At 35.0% G+C, this 19,381-nt stretch overlaps 1 protein-coding gene across 1 annotated transcript in view; it reads left to right on the top strand.

The window, feature by feature from the left end:
- LOC128994054 (dolichol-phosphate mannosyltransferase subunit 1) overlaps window positions 1-12,912 on the top strand; it is a 44,282-nt gene extending 31,370 nt beyond the window's left edge. Inside the window, exon 6 of the mRNA XM_054418270.1 lies at window positions 12,682-12,912. Coding sequence (XP_054274245.1) covers window positions 12,682-12,786 — 105 coding nt within the window. The 3' untranslated portion in view covers window positions 12,787-12,912. The remainder of the gene's footprint in view (window positions 1-12,681) is intronic.
- The last annotated feature ends 6,469 nt before the right edge of the window (window positions 12,913-19,381 follow it).

The following is a 19,381-nucleotide window of genomic DNA, read 5'->3' as shown; positions in this document are numbered from 1 at the left end:
GTCTGAAATGGATGATCCAAGGACCTGTTATTAAAATATTTTAGTAACAATTTTTTTCCCCTATGTCTTAAACCCATAAAATCTTTTTCATGATAAAATCATATTTCTTTAAAATCTTTTGCCTTTGTATGTATATACACAGGTCATTAGAACTTCCGACTTTCGATGCCCCCCTCTAGCCTACTTCACCCCATAACCCCAGGCCCTGACTAGCCTACCATGATACATCCCACGTCCCTAAGTAAAATGTTCAAACCCTCCCCCCTTTACAACCCCCCTCTAACCTACTTTTTTTTATTCCCTCTCCCTGGCTAGCCTAGCAAGTTCCCCTCCCTGTCGTAGTCGGAAGTACAAATGACCTGTTCAATAACTATGAAACGATAACATAAAAATCTTTCTGGTCCGTTTTTGTTTTCAACGAATTCCCTAGCTATCAAACCCACCCCCTTACTCTCACACACACAAACAACCATACATCTTCTTTTTTGATCCAAGCAAACTTCATCTTCTTTTTTGATCCAAGCAAACTTCATCTTCTTTTCATGGAATCCGGAACATCTGAACATCAATATTATGGTCAGTAAGTTTCAAGATGTGTTAAGTACAACTAACACATCTGTACATATCTGTGTGTGTGCACTGTCTGTGTTATGTGTGTGGTAATTAACTAAAATTGCCACTAATATGAGGTTGTAATAAGACAGAGATAGAAAATTAATTCATTAAATTAGTTTTTGATTTGTGCATTTTTTTTATTTACAAATTTGCAATATTATTTTGTCAATTGCAACAGTGTTTTAACCAAAGTTTCAACTTGATCCCTTTATGTTAACAACAGGTTGAGATAATGTTTTGAGGCAAGTAGTTGAGTATTGTTGCAATGGAGAGTAAATTTTTACTATGTACTTAGATATGATTTGTTCTTTGAGTCTGGAATACTTTCGTTATGGGGAGAACACTATCATTGCAAGGGATCTGAAGTCTCCATCAGTCAATCACTCAATATAGTTATTTATAATGGTTCCTAGACAAACATTTGTATGCCTCCTGTACAGTACTTGTGTTATCTTAAAGGAATACACTAGTTAATGTCAATAATATTAAGTTAAAATACAAAATGATAATAACTACTTACGTGCAACATCCATTGAGCTTAGAAACTTTGAAACTCTTGAAGTTGACAGGATTTTGGCGGAATTTTCATGCTTAGAATTTAAACTGTGTTGGTTCAAGGCTTAGATGTACAATTACTTTTTATCATACAACCTTAATCGTGGGAAATGAAATTAGACTTTTTTTATACTCCCAATACTTGTGCTATATTAATGTTTTCAGATAAGTTTTTAGATTAATGTAGTGACAGTTTTAATATGTACTTTAAACTGTCGGGCTACTACTATGATTTGATCAAAACTGCATGATGAAAATGAGATGACACACTGTTGACGTTACTCACAATATGAAGATTTTCACAGCGCTGTCTTAGGTAATATCCGTAGAAGAGACTACTTACAGCTGGCTGTCAGGCATCTTTCATTTTTAATTTCTGAATCCTTTCAAACCAGTGTTTCCCTGGAAACAAATAATACCATATTAGTTAATAGTAACAAATCTTATGATGTAGATGCTGCTAATTCACCAACCCTTATAGATAGTTTAAAAGAACCCTTACCTTTTGTTTTTATTGAGATAGAATTTTAAACGATTATCTTATAATCTGTTATTTTTCACCCTCATTACAGTTTAAGGGCAACAACCTTCTTTCTAGAATTAAATCATCAGCTTCATACCACTACACCCACCATGAGGCTCAGAATGTTTGAGAAGGCGTCTCTACCAAACCAACACCGGAACAATGTTCGGCGGACATCACAAATGTCCGTCAAACACTGTTCGACAAACATGTTTGGTGGGGACGCGGCTTTAAAAAATTATGTCTTTATTTACACCTTTGATTATCAAGAGTAGTTTCTCTGAATCAATAGGTAAAATAATAATCTTGTATGTCTTTATTATTATTATTATTGTGATCTTAATATTATAAATTGTGAACAATATTATATTAAGATTATATTATTATTATATTATATTTGGGATTTATTATAAACCCAAACGTTAAGACTCAAAATGAAATTTAGGTTTTTCGCCTACTGAAATGAATATAAGTTTTTTTTTGGCAATTGTCTTAACCAGTTAAATAACCAGCCAAATTTAATTAAAATATTTGCTTGCCTACATTGGTTACTCGATATTCCATGTTATTTTATACAAGATGAAAATTTTCTGGTGTAGTTAATTTGCTTGTTAACTTGTTCAGTGCTGAAATGGGTTAGTATTGCGTGCCTAAAGTGCTGAAATATGATTATTGATAAATCACCAAGTAAATGATGTGAATGCATCCAAAATGTCATTAGAAGATCCCCAGACCTCCATTTTGATCATTATTGGTGACGTCACTTCCTGTACATCAATTGATGCAGTCCGCCGGTGGGGCCGTTTTGCTGAGTCATGGCGAAGAAGAAGTAGTCCGTTTACTGTCACATTTGTGTCTAACGGCCCACAAACTTGTTTCTTAACAGAAATGTTGGTAATTATCCTAATAATAACCACAGAAAATTAAATACAATCCGTCCAAGTGTCATTTAGAACGATCGTCAATGCAAAAAATTAGTTCACACACAATGTCAAAGAAAGAGTTATTGTTATTTATAAAAACACTGTTCTTACAGAAAAGACAATTATAGGAAAATTTTCAAACTATTCAAAAACTATTTACAACCCCACCCACCGCATTTACACAGACCACACAAAAGAACGAGATTAGCACGGTCCCGTGCCGAAGTGAAAACCCGGGGTTGAAAACGATTCGCGGCAAAATAAACTCGAGAACTGGCACAACAGGCTGACGCGCGATACATCGTTCCTCGTCTATGTCTGAGTTCACACAGAACCAATATAGTTTGAGTGGTGCGACTACATCTTTTGATGTAGTCCGCCATGGGCGCTCGTGACGTACTACATCAATTGATGTAGTCAGCAGTGTTAAAGATGTATTTGTTAGTGTAATCCATGGAAACAATAATAATAAGTATTACCCCAAAAATAAAATAAATACATAAAACAAGTGTTGTTGTTCTGATGAATGGAAAGGGCCTCTGAATTAACTGCTATGCACGGTTGCATCTATTCAACACAATCATTCTCTTCATATTCCCTTACTAATATTAACATTACATTAGAAAATGTATATCATTTACTAAAAAGATTTAAAATATTTTTATTACAACTCAGTCAGTATTGACATATTAACCTGCCATTGGTCAATGCGAGTGCAGTCGTGCTGCACCAAATGGTATCGTACTCTTACTTCATGTGTAATCAAAGAAATAGCTTTACCGTTACAGATAGTACTATGGTAATATTTCCCCTAGCACGCAGATTAACGCGGTTGATATCGTAGCGAGGCTCTCAACGGAAGAGAAGAAACATAGGATAAACTTCATGGTACCACCTTGTCTAGCTCTAGTGCTGATGTCTAGGGCAAAGTCCCACACCGCCTCCTCGCCCTTATGTACTAAAATGCTCACGGTTGAGGAAAACCCTGTACCCAGTGTGATAGGAATTTCCACACAGTGCTCGCCAGTCGGGCTAATATGATTTTAACAAAACTACATGATGAAGATGAGATGACACACTGTTGACGTTACTCACCATCTGACAATTTTCACAGCGCTGTCTTGGATATTATCCATTGAAGATTCTACTTACAGCTGTCAGGCATCTTTCATTTAATTTCAGAATCCTTAAAACCTGTTTCCCTGGAAACAAAATTTGTTAATAGTAAGAAGTCTTCTTATATCTTATAAGTATAAAAGAGGATGTTTGTATATATATATTTGTTTGGCAGTGATAAACTCAGACACTGCTGAACCGATTGCCACGAAACTTGGTACATACGTGTAGAATTTCATGGAATAGGTTTATACACCATCAATTTCGTGATCCGTCCAATCGGCTCCGCCCCAGTGGCTCTGGAGTTTCCCATGTTAACCTTATGAGAAATGGAATTAATGAATCTTAACAGCTGTTTCAATTAAACAAGTTGGTTCTGTTCTATGATGTTCAATAGCATTAAAGTTACAAGGATTACCAACAGGGTGTAGCACTATTATTTCTTTTACAATTATGACAACAGCTAATTTGCAACCAAAAGGTGAGTGAGCATAGCGAACAAACTTCAACCTGGAGGCGGGTTAGCGTAGTGAACGAGCTAACCTGAAGGCACGTGAGCGTAGCGAACGACCTAATCTGAAGGCAAGTGAGCGCAGCGAACGAGCTCCAACCCAAAGGTGAGTGAGCGTAGCGAACGAGCTCCAACCTAAAGGTGAGTGAGCGTAGCGAACGAACTTCAACCAGAACGTGATTGAGCCATGCGAACGAGATCATCTTGAAAATTAAGAAGTTAAACGGGGCAAAGCCCGCGGGTTACAGCTAGTATGTTATAAATTATTTCTATCTCATTAGCTTTTGCAGGCGATACAAATCACAAACACTATACATAAATACATAAATTGCGTTTTGGTTTTATTGAGATAGAATTTTCAACAATTATCATATAATCTGTTATTTTTCACCTGTTTTTTTCCCTGCGTAAAAACGTAAACCTAGCATTGAGAGTAACACGGTTGATATTGTAGCGAGGCTCTCCACAGAGAAGTAAGAAACAGACGATACACTTCATTATACACTTAAGTGGTGGCTAGCTCTAGAGCTGGTGTCTAGAGCAATGTCCCGACTGCCTCGATTGCCCTCATTTACTGCAATGCTCACGGTGGAGGAAGACCCTATGCCCTGTGGGATTGGAATTTTCACACAGTGCTTGCCGTTTGGGCTCTTCGTTGCTTGTCACAAGTATATTTCCGCCCCAACATACCAGAGCCCAAAGTGCACAGTTGTCCCATAAGCATGTTTCCTCTGTACCTTACATATCTGTGGGCTCTCCGTCTAGCCTCACATTCCTGACATTACGATCTTTGACACCCTTTCTATCCACTTCCATACACAAATATTTGTGGAACGGATGTAACTTGTAACATACACTTATTTAAAATAGCCGGGGAGCGAGCTGATCTAGAGCGTGGGACTTTAGCCCGTCCCGGGTTCAAATCCCACCAAATCACCAATGGATTTTATCTAAGAGACAAACCAACCACTAGGTCTAGCCTGAAGTAATGTTAAAAATAATCCCGGGGTCATGCCTAGTGTCCTAGAACAAACAAAAATTGCCAGAGTTTCATGACCATAGGTACAGGTATGAAAACGGTTTCTTTATAAGTTGTAAGTATACCTTATTAGATATGATCTCACAGTGCTATTAATGAGGTTTAACATGTAACTAAATGTTACCCGGTCTGCTGAAACTCATGAAGAGATAGATACCTGTCAGTGGTAAAGCTCGGAGGAAGATGGTCGTCCAGTCGTCTACTCGGACTTTTACGGGATCAGTCGATTCTTAGTGATTTGCAACGCAGATCAGTTATTCCACTAATTGTTCCTCATCCTTTTTAGTGTGCTAACCGTACTGTATTTCTATTGATATTAATTTTTACTTTTGGTTACAAGAAATGAAAACGTTATTAAGATTCCATCCAGACCGCAATTTTCTCAGGTTTTAAAATCATTGAAATGAAAACCATGGCAACTTATTTAAACCAAAATACTAAGGGTTTTGCTTTAGCAATTTCCAAAATGAAAGAATGTGTTTAATGTGTTTTATACCAGCATTTTGCATAATCATTCTTCAGGCTCAGCGCCTAGATTATCAATCTCTAATGATAATTTGCACCTTTAGCATAATCTGATTCAGCTAGAAAGGGACAAGCTAGAAGAAACAATGAAGCTAAATCAATTTTGATTTAGTTTCAGAAAAAACCACGCTTGAGTTATTCAATCATTAATTGAATTAGGAATTTCCTAAATGTAAACCCTTTTTATCTTAATTGATAGCAAACCGTTAATGTCCTCGCAATTTTTTATGGATCTAAAACAATAAAAAAGGAAGATAAAATCGCATATACCTGAAAAGGATCGGCCGATCGCAAACTTTAGTTGTCAATTTCTTGACTTCATTCAATAAGCAAAGCAATATCCAATACCTTAACAAAAGTCATTGAGCTATTCACTTATAGTTAATTTTGAACAAGCTAAAGTGTTATATTTCTTGCCACCATAACTTGAGGCAGCCCAAACTGACCTGCAGGGCCATTACCAGCTGGACCCGCACGACCCTATTACAATCCTATTAGCGACGCCTTCGTGAACGCCCTAGTTCAATATTAACTTTAAAATTATAATCTGATATATTCTCTATTTGCTAAAGCTTTGATTTCCTAGGCGCGGAGAGCGGACTCCTCTTGTCTTAGGTAATTTAATGTTACTGCTTTCCCAGAAGCGGAGCGGAACACCATGTTAATTGCTTTTCCGCTCTCCGCGCTCCTCTTCTGCGTCTTGGAAAATCCGGCTTAAAGGCAGTTTTCAAATATAGGAATCATCATGAAAATATCCCTATATCACAACTTTTATTAGTTACCTACTTTATACTATTTTACTATTTTAAGTTAGGAATATTGATCCTCGTATACCTAATATTCAGTTTGGTAAAAAAAAATACCTAACTCCACGTGGGATGAGGTGTATGAGCGGGCATCGTCCGACTTACTTAAGTTGAAAAATTGGTTGGATCATAATTCTTTAACTTTAAACGTATTAAAAACTAAATGTCTTCCAATTTTTTTAAAGAAGGAAAGTGATCCGAGCCCGCGTCATTTACGTTTGCACTCCTGTGGTGATCCGTCGTCACGTGACTGTGATTGTAACGTCATCGAACGTGTGTCACAATACAAATATTTGGGCATAATTATGGACGAAAAATTAAGCTGGGTTCCTCACGTGTGGTATGTCAAGCAGAGGCTTAGAAAATTAGTATATGCATTCGATCAGCTGGGCCAGGTGCTGACGGTGGATCACTGCAGGATGGTGTACTACGCCTACGTGCAGTCGGTGTTACAATACGGTGTCCTGGCATGGGGTGACGTCTCGTCAGCTGTGTTAGAGCCCTTATTCATCTCACAAAAATCATTGATTAAAAAAATTCTTAAAAAACCTTTCCGTTACTCAACAGACCAGCTTTTCCTTGACTTTCCAGTACTAAACGTCAGACAGCTTTTCATAAGAACATTATTATTATTCATTAAATCCAATAAAGAACAAATATTTTCTGAGATTCACCATAGGTACCCTACAAGAAATCGTTTAAACTTTGTCTTCAGCTGCCCAAAATCTATTCTTACGACCACTAACAAAAATTCATTTTATATTGCTCACGTCCTGTACCGTAATCTTCCAACAAACATTATTGAGGCTGAGAGTTGCAGTGTTGCTGTTTATAAGCGGATGATCAGCGAGTGGCTCGCGCACATCGGGCGGGCTGCTGCAGAGGCTTTGATCCAGTCGGTCTATATTCCAAAAGTATGATATTGTCATGATTCAGTCATCGATCACATTTTTTATATTTATAGGTATACTAGTGGCCTGTAGGGGCCATAGCCCCTAATTTAGACTACAATAAAAAAAACATAGGCCTAATTTATATAAAAAGACAAATAGTCTAAATATTTTTTTAAAATTATAAATTTTATGTTACTTAAAATTAATTAACTGTGTTTCTTGTTTTATATCTTGGGTTTCCTTTCCTTAGAGTCGTATATTAGTTGCTTCTGATGTGTCAATGAAATACAATTGTAAAATAATGATTAAATCAATAACGCAACATATTAATAAATGGAAACGTGCACACGGTTTGGCCTGAGCCCGGAGAACGACGAATCAGAGCTGAAATCATACAGCCAAACATTGCACATCTTTTCTAGTTTAAAATTGATGATTGTTTTGTAATCTTACGAATTCTGTTATAGTTTCCATTTTGAGAACCAAATGTAAAGGTTAAAATTATTATTAATTATTATGAAGGCAACTCCCCATTTCGCGGTAGTAAGTCAGAAATATATCCATGAATTTGTCCCTGAATTTTAAAACAGTAAGGCCCATTTCCCGGAATCTCTTTTTGTGTAGCGGAAAGCGACGCAAAAGCCATTGCACTGATGTATTGCCTTATTTTTTTTACGAAGCTCGAATCATGTAAAAACAGTTCTTTTGGTTCGTCATTTACTTGTGGTTGTGGCATGTCCATTGTGGCAACATGCGTTGAAATGTCCATTTGTGGCCTCCTCTGCGAAGTGAAATGCGCCACAACGCATGCAAGTGCTTTAAGAGGACCTAGATTGTGAGAAACAACACTCAACTCATTTTACAGCGTTCTTCTAAAGACAGGTTGTAAAACAGCTTCTGGATTTCTTTTACAGCTAGGCCCTACATGACATTCTCTTTTTGCATTTCTTAAGTCTGTTGAATTCCTGGACACTCTTCCACGTCTTGCAGGTCTTCCCCTACCCTGTCTAGTTACTTCACTCAACACAATTCATTTTAAAACATTATTTACCAACATTTACTTTCGAAATAAATGTAAACATTGCAAGTAAATAAGTAACAGCTGATAGAATGCAGAAGTTTTTCATTCCCCATGCATTTCTTATGGTGGATATTTTACGTTATATCTCGTTTTCTGGTAACTTTATGGGAATTCTGCTATTTTTCCCGAGTCCCTGGGGTCAAGACCTTTAATTTAAGACCCCTCCCACTTTTCTGCGACTTACCAGACGTCCACAATTTTCTGGTAAAAATTTAGTCTTACAGAATTATATATATAGATATTTTTTTTTAATATTTTACTTGTAAAACATTGTAATCCATATTGTTTCTGTATGGGATTCAGCCCATTGTGTTGGAATAAATACAATGGGCTGAGTCTTGTACAGGGTAGTGCGACGTTGTGTTTAATGTTAAGAAGTAATTCACCTCATTTTAGAATTAAAATTTTGTTAGCATTTAAAATACAGTTATTTAGTTTAGAGCTTAGATTTATTTAGTTTATGTGCTTAAAATAAAAAAGTGCAGTGAATCGAACAATTTTACAATACCCATAGACTGATGATATTGTTAACTCTTCCCCCGATCACGGATCAATAGTCTATTCGGGGGAATAATTCCTTTTACTTACAATGTATTGTAATATTGTTTTTTATTTTATGGAATAAATAATTTTGACTTGACTTGAAAAGTATTACCTTTACAGTAAATCTTAACAGTTTACAAATATCGAAGGGCTTACAAAAATTATTTACCATTTACCAAATGAGTTACATTTAAGACTTTGGGAAAAATAACAAGTTCAAGAGTTCAAGAGTACTTACGGTCTGACGACTTCATGGACATAGTGTTGTCTTAGTTTACGGCTCAGGGAAGGCTGCTTATTATGCCTTTACAAATATTTTTCTTAAATTTCAGTTCCTTTGTTTCCTTGGAAACAAATACGTTAAAAGATAGTAAATGTGTAAAGGCCTACACAGGTTTCTGAGACCTCTCTTGTGGATTTTGATATTTGTACCTACACATATAAAAATTAAGAAGGGGTTTAAATACTTGCAAACATGTAAACCTACGTTTATACAAACAAGTTCGTGGAGTGTTTTATGTGGTAAAAATTGATTTTCCCCATTTTTGACCCTAAAAAACAAAATTTCATAATTCCTCTCCAAACCATTTTGTAGAGCTTAAAAAAAGAAATAATTTTGTATATTAAAGCGTTGTTGTATGCCCAACGGTTACGGATGTAATTACGAAAATTGTAAATTTAAAATTCCCATGTTATTCTTAAGGAGAATAAATAAACTGTTGTAGTTTGCTTGTTATTCTTATTGATATTTTAACCAAATTTGGAAATTCGGTTTATTTCATACTAAGCTATCGACATTGCAATAAAACAAACACACCTCAATATCTTCCCTGTAGCAGCAAACCTAAATACTAACTAAATTAATGGTTTTTTTAATAGGAAATAAATCTGACAATTTCTAGGGAATATTTTAGTAGAAATCTAGCCAGGTAAATGGAAATTTGCTTAGTCTGCAGGTTTGCTGCGGCGGGGGTATTTTATCTATGCTCCTACTCATAAAGTGCTCATCTTTTAGGATGCATTTCCTTATGGCTGATTTCAGGCTAAATAAAATACAAATGAAATATGTTTACAAATTACTGTGTTTAGTTTATTTTGTTATAATTCTGGGGTTGGGCAATGACCTCGAAATGAGTGCAAGCCACCGTGAGTAGAGTGGGCGGTGGGAAGGGGTGGGTGTATAACCTTGAAGCTATATTTAGACTTGCACCACTTTCCTAAAGGGCTGGGAAAGGGGATTCCAATCGCAATACAATGATACAAAGTTTTTTTATCAGAAATTCCTTGTTCGGTTTGACAATTATTTATCATTGATTTAGTAGGAACCATAGGATAAATATTCAAATTAATGCCATGATTTGCTTTTTACATAAAAATACAACATTGCACAATGGTGATATTTTAGGTCATTGACCGATGATCTTTATTATACGCATCCGTTACTGCTGTTTCAGAAGGGAAACACGTCAATAATTAAAAATAATTTATGTTCGCTTTGTTGAAAACAATTATTATCTAACCTATAAAACATTAGATAGCTCATAAATATATCAACATAAAAAAGCCATTATTCTTTCTCTTCGCTCTTGAATTATTTCTTCGGTTTCCTTCATTCATCCAAGCATTCAACAAGTTGCCATGGTTACTATACTAATCACCCCATTAGCCGATTAGCCTCATGCGGTGCATGGAACAATTATTTTTGATACAAGATCCAGAGGTCTCGTATCGTAATAAAGTAAAAGTTTATTACTTCAGTGCGTTACGAGATCTAGGACCTATTTATCGTGTTCATTTCATGTTTACTAGTTAGTTGATAGATCAATAAAAATGCATTATATATGTACAAGTTTCATTTCTTTACGATAACTGTACGCCAAAATATCGATGTTGTAACTTAAGGAAAGAAGCCAAATTATGGGTCCCGCACAACAGGCTAGGTACGATACGAGACCTCGGGATCTCGTAGCGCATTGAACGTGTAAAACTAATGCACAGATGTAAGTGTTCTTTTATATATTTTTTATTTTTTTTAAATGTCTGAACAGTCTTTTTATTGGAGGTATTTTAACTAGTTTACGTACATGGAATTGACCTCAACCTTACGGCTACGGTAGCAAGTTAGCATTATTTGCACGATATTTTCGTGCCGGTGAGACACAGGCTAAGTTAGTTGCCTGACTCTATCCGAGACTGGTAAGCTACGGTAATACCATTAGCCTATTGTACGGTATTTTCGTGCGGACAAAACACAGGCCGGTTGCCTGACTCCATAAGAGACATTGCAAAATTTGTCTTGATACTGGAACTGGCACAATAGTTTTGTGTCGGCAAGATTTTGGCCGTTTGCCTGACTAGCTACAGTACTAAACTGACTAGTTATTGGATGATAACATGGTATTAACTTCGCAGTTTGCATCACCATCATTTTATTTGGAATCATCTAGTCTAAATCTAGACTAGATTAACTGTTGTACGTGATAGTATAATATTATTGAAACATGACAAGTTTCGTCTAAAGATTTAGTGTTGTCCCAAAAATAAATAAAAATCTGTAGGTCTACAAAAATTTAGGTGACAATTTAAGCAAATTCCGTGACAATAGGGGACATCAGTGACACATTACTAAAATCGGTGACTTTTCGGGGACTTCGGTGACATCCGTGACAGGTAGACACCCTGCTGTGACTAGTTTTTGGGATCTCGACGTAGTTTGTGATGATACCCCGTGATCACGGCAATATCCACCATTATCTCAATAATCGTGACAATTTGTCCCAACTCCTGACCATTATCTGGGATCATATTTCAATCCCGGCAAAATTCGTGATGATTTCCTGCGATCGCGGCAATTTCCGGTATTCGTATTAGTTTCCCACGATCATAATTTTCAACTACGCAACACGAGAGAGGCTATTCGTTAAGCGCCTAATTAATTTTTGAACTTATTAAGATGGGGCCCCGGGCGCTCGCCCCAAGGTAAGTTCGGCCCTGCCAACATGTGCTGGCTAAGCCTACTGCCTGTCCACCATAAGCCAAGGTACTTGGGGGTACCAACAGTTGGACTTCAAAGTCCCCCACCCTCAACGGTAAGATGGTGCCAATCGCTTTTTGGTCAAAATCACGATCTCAGTACCTAGTTATGTTTTTTTTTTTTTTTTTTTTATGTGGATGGTATTGGCACTTACGAACATAAAAATCGGGATTTTTTCATAAGGACCACACATGTATGACAACCAGTTTTAGGTAGTCAGCACATCAGTACAATCTGATCAGCGTCATGACCATGAACTTTAAAAAAAAAACTTTCACAACAAGTTAGATGTTATGAATGTATTACCCTTAAGAAATCAAACAAAAAGTATTACATAATGTCTCAATTTTGATTATTTTGCTTTTACTTAATAACCAGGTAAATTTCAAACTTGGCATTCCTCTGATCTACATTAGACCGAGTTTGTGGGATTGTACTAGACTAGAAATTTGTCAAGTTTATAAAAAGTAAGAACAAAATATTTGTAGTAGTTGTGTCAACCATTGCTTATTTCCAGGTACCAATCACGTTCGTCGACAGAGTGTATGGAGAATCTAAACTTGGAGGTTCAGAAATATTCCAGTTTGTCAAATCCTTGTTGTACCTGTTCGCTACTACGTAACGTCAAGATTTAACGACAGCTTCAGATGCATTCCTCTCATGTATTTATGTAAAAATGTAATAATGGTGATATTGCAAACAATTTGTTATTATAGAAAATATATTATAGTTGATTTGTTTTATATTAGTTATGTCTTTTATTTCTTTATCTTAATATATTGACAAAAATATTAAAAGACTAAGACTGTTGGTATGTGTAATGACAAATAAATATTTATGATAAGTGACTGAAGTTTATTTTATTGTTATGGAAAAACTCAAAACCGAAACCGAAACTTTTAAAAATTGAATCCCGAATCTCAAAACCTAAATGCAAAACTTTTTTACCTAGCTGGTTATACAAAAAATACAGGAAATAATAAAATGTTAAGTATGCAATCAAAAGTGAAAGAGATAGACTTATGACACTGACATAACATAAATATGTGTCTGATAATCTTAAACCCGAATACAACATATTTTTTTATAAACAACCAACATTAAAATAAATTAAACTCCTAATACCAACATATACATGAATATTAGATTAATTAGAACATTTAGTAGTCAATATTTCTTTGTGTTATGAAATATTGATATAAAACTGAATCGTCGTTCCAGTTGTAGTATAGATGCCTTTTGATGTTCAGAATACAGTTTACTTGTTTTATTGCTGATGATGTTGATGTGTTTGCTCTGTTGCTACAAGCTTGTGTGGAAACAATGTTATTAACAATAATAATGACACAAAAAATGTCAACAGTTTCAAAAATAAAACTGCCAAAATTTTTGAAACTTTTGAATCTCAAAACTCGGTGATCGAATCTTGAAACTAAGACTTTTTCAAAGTTTTGATGGTTTTGTAATTTGAGATTCGGTTTTGACACATCACTAGTTTGTTTGGCCATTGATAGTTTAAATTTAATGTCCTTAAAGCAACATCCCCATAACGTAATAATAAATTTCAACTGCCATTTAATTAATTTATTAACTGCTTATGTATCCTCATCACCCCGATGGTATCCTTGCCTTGAAGAGGCGGTGGGGCTTGCACGCTCTGACAACCTCGAGAGCTATGTCGGCGGTAGCGTAGCTACTGATAGGGCCTCCCTGGCCGGACAGGTCTTCGTGAGGTAGGAGTCAGACAAGAAGGGATACCCTGGTCCTCCAGGTTGGGGGTTGAGCGTTGGGCCGACAACCCACCTCGTAAAAAAATTCTGTTACGAATCACCAACATACAGCCTCGGATCAGGATGGAACTAATCGGAACAAGACCCGCCTATGTCAGAAGTACTTGAGAATGGGAACCTGGAATGTACCCAGCAATTTATTCCTGCATCTTTCCTCGGCGACAGCAGACACACGACAACCAGTTCCTACACTCCCTTTACTCGCCTGCTCCCAGCGCATGCTCTGGGGTTGAGATTAGGCGGGACATTTGAATACTGTTGTGTTGTGGAGATTGACTCCACAGAAGCCTAAAGTGAAGAAAGATATGGCCAGGATGGAAGTCATTGAAGATACCGCAAGAGACAGGGCGACACGGAGGCAGTGTGTTGGTGAGGCCAAGTACCACTTGAGGTACAAATGGCCATGGGACTTGGGAGTAAGAGTAAGTTATGTATCCTCATAATGGAGCTTTCTTTTCACCACCTGAGTGAGAAATACAAAAGGGCTACTTAAGATTTCTTTTCATTATATTACTGCATACTGGCTGTAACATATCTGTCTAGATGTCACAACACCCTTATACACTCTGTCACATCTTTACAAACTTGTGTACAAAAACCTCCATCTTATAACTATTCAACTTTATTTTGCTACAAGACAGGAAGTTGGTGATTACATTACGAGCATGATAGTTCTTGCATGAGGCTTTCCAAGCACAGGATTTCATGTGAGTACTTTAAAAAATTATAGGAAAATCATTACCTGTCAGTCAGTGGTAGTGATAGAGGAAGGTTGTGTTTTCCTTGTCTCTGTGAGTTTTGTGTCCAGTTTTCCTTGTTTGCTGATTTGTCAAGTTAATGCAAGATGAGTTGTGATCATTGTAAGGAGGTTATTTTAGAGAAGTCTGAATTAATTGTTTGTTCAAACGATAATTGTAAGTTAGAGTATCATTACAGATGTGCTGGCTTTAGTCATGCAATGTTTAAAAAACTTACGAAAACACACAAGGCAGAATGGGTCTGTGGAAAATGTAAATCAGTTAAAAAAAGCGGACGAAGAACAGAGGAAAATGAGGAGGAGACGGAACGCATTAAGTCTTTTTTAGAAGAAGTTTCTATGAAGTTAGAGTGCTTGAGCGAAATTAAAGAAGATATCAAACAAATAAAAAATAAAAACGATGAAATGGTTAAAAGTCAGGAGTATATAGGAAATCAATATGACGACATTTGCAGAAAATTAGAGACTCTACCAGTCCTAGAGAGGGAGATTCAGCAGTTAAAAGCTACCATACAGAAGAAAGATGACCAGATATGTGCATTGGAATCAAGACTTAACCAGCTGGAACAATATGGAAGAAATAGAAACATTGAAATCAATGAAGTTGCTGAGCAAGAATTGGAAGATGTTGAACAAATAGTGGTGGATGTAGTAAACAAGATGGGTGTAGTGATGACGAAAGACGACATAGAGATGGCTCACCGACTACCAAAGACTCGCCGGGACGACCGACCAGCAACCATAATTGTACAGATGGTGAGGAGGAAAAAGAGGGAAGAGATCCTGGCAGAGAGGGATAAGGTGGTGACCAACAACCAGGTGACGGGGCTCGATGGCGGCAGGATATACGTAAGTGAAAATCTATCACCTTACTACAGAAACTTACTACGGGAAGCAAAGAAGAAGGGAAAAGAACTAGGATACAAGTTTATCTGGTATAAATATGGAGCAGTTAGAGTGAGAAAGAGTGAAAAAAGTAAAGTTTTAGTTATAGAAGATATGTCTCAATTAAGTAAAATAAAGTAAAATTTGTTGTACCTGACACATTATTAGTTCTTAGACCTGATTGATAAACAATATGGAAATTTTTGATAGTGATCAATATAGGGCACAAGTTTTTTTGAATACACAAGAATTTAAAAACTCATGTTTTGAAGGACAGTATGAGTCAGGTATAACAGTTTTGCATCTTAACATTAGGTCAATAAGAAAAAATTGGGATCAGTTTTTGGTTTATTTTTATGAATGTTTTACTTTTGTGGACATAATTATATTTACTGAAGTTAATGTAAAAGAAACTCTGTCTGAAATTTTGAATTTTTTTAATATTAAGGGATATAACATAGTGCACAATTTAAGACAAGAAAAAAAAGGTGGAGGTATTGTAATTTTTATTAAAGAAAACATTTTAGTACAGGGGTTGGATGTAAACAGTAGTAGTTTTGAAAGCAAAGTCATTAAGGTCACAAAAAATAACTATGTGATAAATATTGTAGCCACATACAGACAGCCATCAGGTGATGAATATAGATTTATAGCTGAAATGGAAAAAATAATAACAGATATTAAAGGCGATCTATTGGTGATTGGAGATATGAACTTGGACTTAAAGGATTATTATAAAAAAAGTGTTGAGGATTATAAATCAATTATGGCAGGACATGGGCTGATTTCTTATATTAATGATTTTACCAGAGAGGAAGTAAGAGCAAATAAATTGACCCAGACATGTATAGACCATGCGTTCCTTAGAGCTAAGAGAACAAAGGTCAGCTCAGATATCATACAGGTAAAGATATCAGACCACTACACCTGTGTGATCAACGTTCAGACTGACCAATACTGTCCAGCCACTCAGAGGAAAAATAAATCAGCAAATATTGATATAGCTTTACTAAAACAGGCACTAGGACAAATGGAATGGCAGTCAATTAATACTTTAAATAATCCAAATGATATTTACAACCGTATATTATTAAATTTCAAAGAAGCCTATGAAATTAGTTCAGTTTGTAAAATAAAAAGACAAAAGCAAACAAAGAAGCCATGGATGAGTTTAAAAATAGTTAACATGATTAAAAAAAGAGACAAACTTTTCAGAACACATAAAGCCTACCCAAGTATAACTAAACATAGAGTTGATTATAAAATTGCTAGAAACCAGGTAGTTGCAGAAATTAATAAAGCTAAAAGAAATTATTACTATTGTTTGTTCCAAAGAAGTAGAAACGATATGAAAGTGACTTGGAATAATATAAATACAATTTTGGGAAAAAATAAAACAAAAAATATAGATGAGGTCGTAGAGAAATATTTATTGGATAAGAACAACAAAATAGAAACAGTGTGCAATTCCTTTGGAGAACAATTCACAGAATGTGTATATGCATCTTTACATGACTGTCAGATAATTGTGTCACAATATAAGGAGCAAAATAAATGTAAGGAGACTCTAACCATACCAGACCTGGATAAGGAAAATTTTAATATATTAGTACAATCTATGAAGAAAAAGGGACCTGGTTTAGATAATATACGCATGCAGGACATAAAAAACAATTCTGATTTACTGTCTGAACCCATAATAAGACTGATAAATACTTCAATTAAAAAATCTTGCGTTCCAGAACTGTTAAAAACTGCAGTAATTAGACCAATTTATAAAGCAGGAAGTCATGAGAGCTATTTGAATTATCGTCCAATATCTATTTTACCAGCTATTAGTAAGTTAATGGAGCGATATATTGCAAATAATTTGATTGACCATTTAGAAAGGAATAGTATTATTAGCAAACAGCAATATGCATATCAGAGGAAGAAAGGAACAAACGAGCTACTTTTAGATTTTACAGATTATATAAATGAACAGCTTAGTGAAGGAAAACAGGTTTTAGTAATATTTATAGACTTTAGTAAGGCATTTGATACTTTAAAGCATGAGACAATTGCAATGGCTCTGGACACATCAGGAGTAAGAGGGCAAATTAAAGACTGGTTTTTAAGTTATTTAATGGATAGAAAATGTAAGGTTAGAATTAAGAGTACATATGGAGAGGAAAAAATCTTAAGGTATGGGGTACCCCAAGGTAGTATATTAGGGCCATTGATATACTTGTTGTATGTTAATTCACTTCCTGAAATATTACAATTTAGTAGAATATATATGTATGCAGATGACACTGCGCTTGTATTATCCCACAAAAACATTCAGGAAGCTACCGAAAAAATGCAAATAGATTTCTTAAGTTTAACCATGTGGTGCCACGACAATGGTCTAGCTATAAATGGAGATAAATCAAAGTTGATGCACATACATTCACCGTCATACAAATGCTCAGAAATAAATGTGAAATTCCATTGTCATGACTGCTTACACAATAAACAATTTGAAAATGCTGCATGTGGGTGCCTACCATTACAGAATGTAGTGAATTACAAATATTTAGGTATAACAATTGACCACAATATGAAATGGGATTTACAAATTAAGACAGTAACAAACAGGCTACGAGTTTGTGCAGCAAAATTTTTCTATTTAAAAGATTTTTTACCTTTTACAACAATGAAAATCATATATTCAGGCATATGTGAGTCAGTGATTAGATATGGCTTAAGATCATGGGGATCAGCATCACCCACAGCCATAAATCAAATAAAAACTGTGCAAAATAGAATCATAAAAACTATGACAAAGCTTGACTCTACTGTTTTGTCAGAAAACCCTCTGCTCGGATATAGGATAGTTGAGGTATTACCAGTGGATGTATTATTTGAGTATATAATTTTACTTGATTACTATTTCTCAAATGAATTTAAAGTAAAAAATGACCATAGATACAATTCACGCAAACAGTTTTATATTGTTCCTAAGACCACAAACAAATTTTCAAAAAGAGTTAGAAAATTTCTAGTTCCAACGTTTTTTAATAGATTGCCAACTGAAATAGAAAATATAACTAGTTTTAGAGTCTTGAAATCTAAGCTTAAGCATTGTTATCTCAATAAATTCATTTAAACATTGTTTATTACATTACTTTCTTTTTATATTATTGTTAAAGTTAAAATCATTTAATGCACGTTATTTATTTTAGTATTGTCATCTCAAGGAATCCATTAAAACTGGTTTAATATTGTTGTTATTATAAATTATTTAATTATTTATTTAGTTATGTATTGTTGTATTGTTAAAAAAATATTTCATTATATTATTGTTAAAGATGAGAAGTATTTAATGCATGTTATTTATTGTTATATATTTTATTTATTTAAGATAATTGTTTCAAGTTGTTTTTAAAGCAAGCTAGTCTTATATAGAAAGGTAGAGAATAAGTCAAAACAACAAATAGCAGATCTTGACAAGAAACAAGGAAAACCAGAGTGTAATATGGAGAAGACTGACCAAGGGACAAAGTACATTGTTATCTAGAACAAGTTTATCTCTATAAGCTGCAGACAAGCCAATTTTTCCTGGCTTTTGCAGCAAGCTTTGTTTATGAAATGTTGTAATATTTTTGAGATTTTCCAAATAAATAAATAAATAAAAAAAAAAAAAAAAAAAAATTAATAATAATAAAAAATATTTTAATACATTATTTTTCACTGTCACACCTATGAAAGGTTTTAATTTTTATTTTTTGGTATAGCAAAGAAATTGTCAGACGCTTCATGGT

This window comes from Macrosteles quadrilineatus, unplaced genomic scaffold (genome assembly GCF_028750875.1).
Source record: "Macrosteles quadrilineatus isolate MER2022 unplaced genomic scaffold, UCM_ALF_1.0 Scaffold_5__1_contigs__length_97177068, whole genome shotgun sequence".
Taxonomy (NCBI): domain Eukaryota; kingdom Metazoa; phylum Arthropoda; class Insecta; order Hemiptera; family Cicadellidae; genus Macrosteles; species Macrosteles quadrilineatus.
The sequence above is the reverse complement of the archived record's forward strand: the minus strand, read 5'-3'. Positions and strand labels throughout refer to the sequence as shown.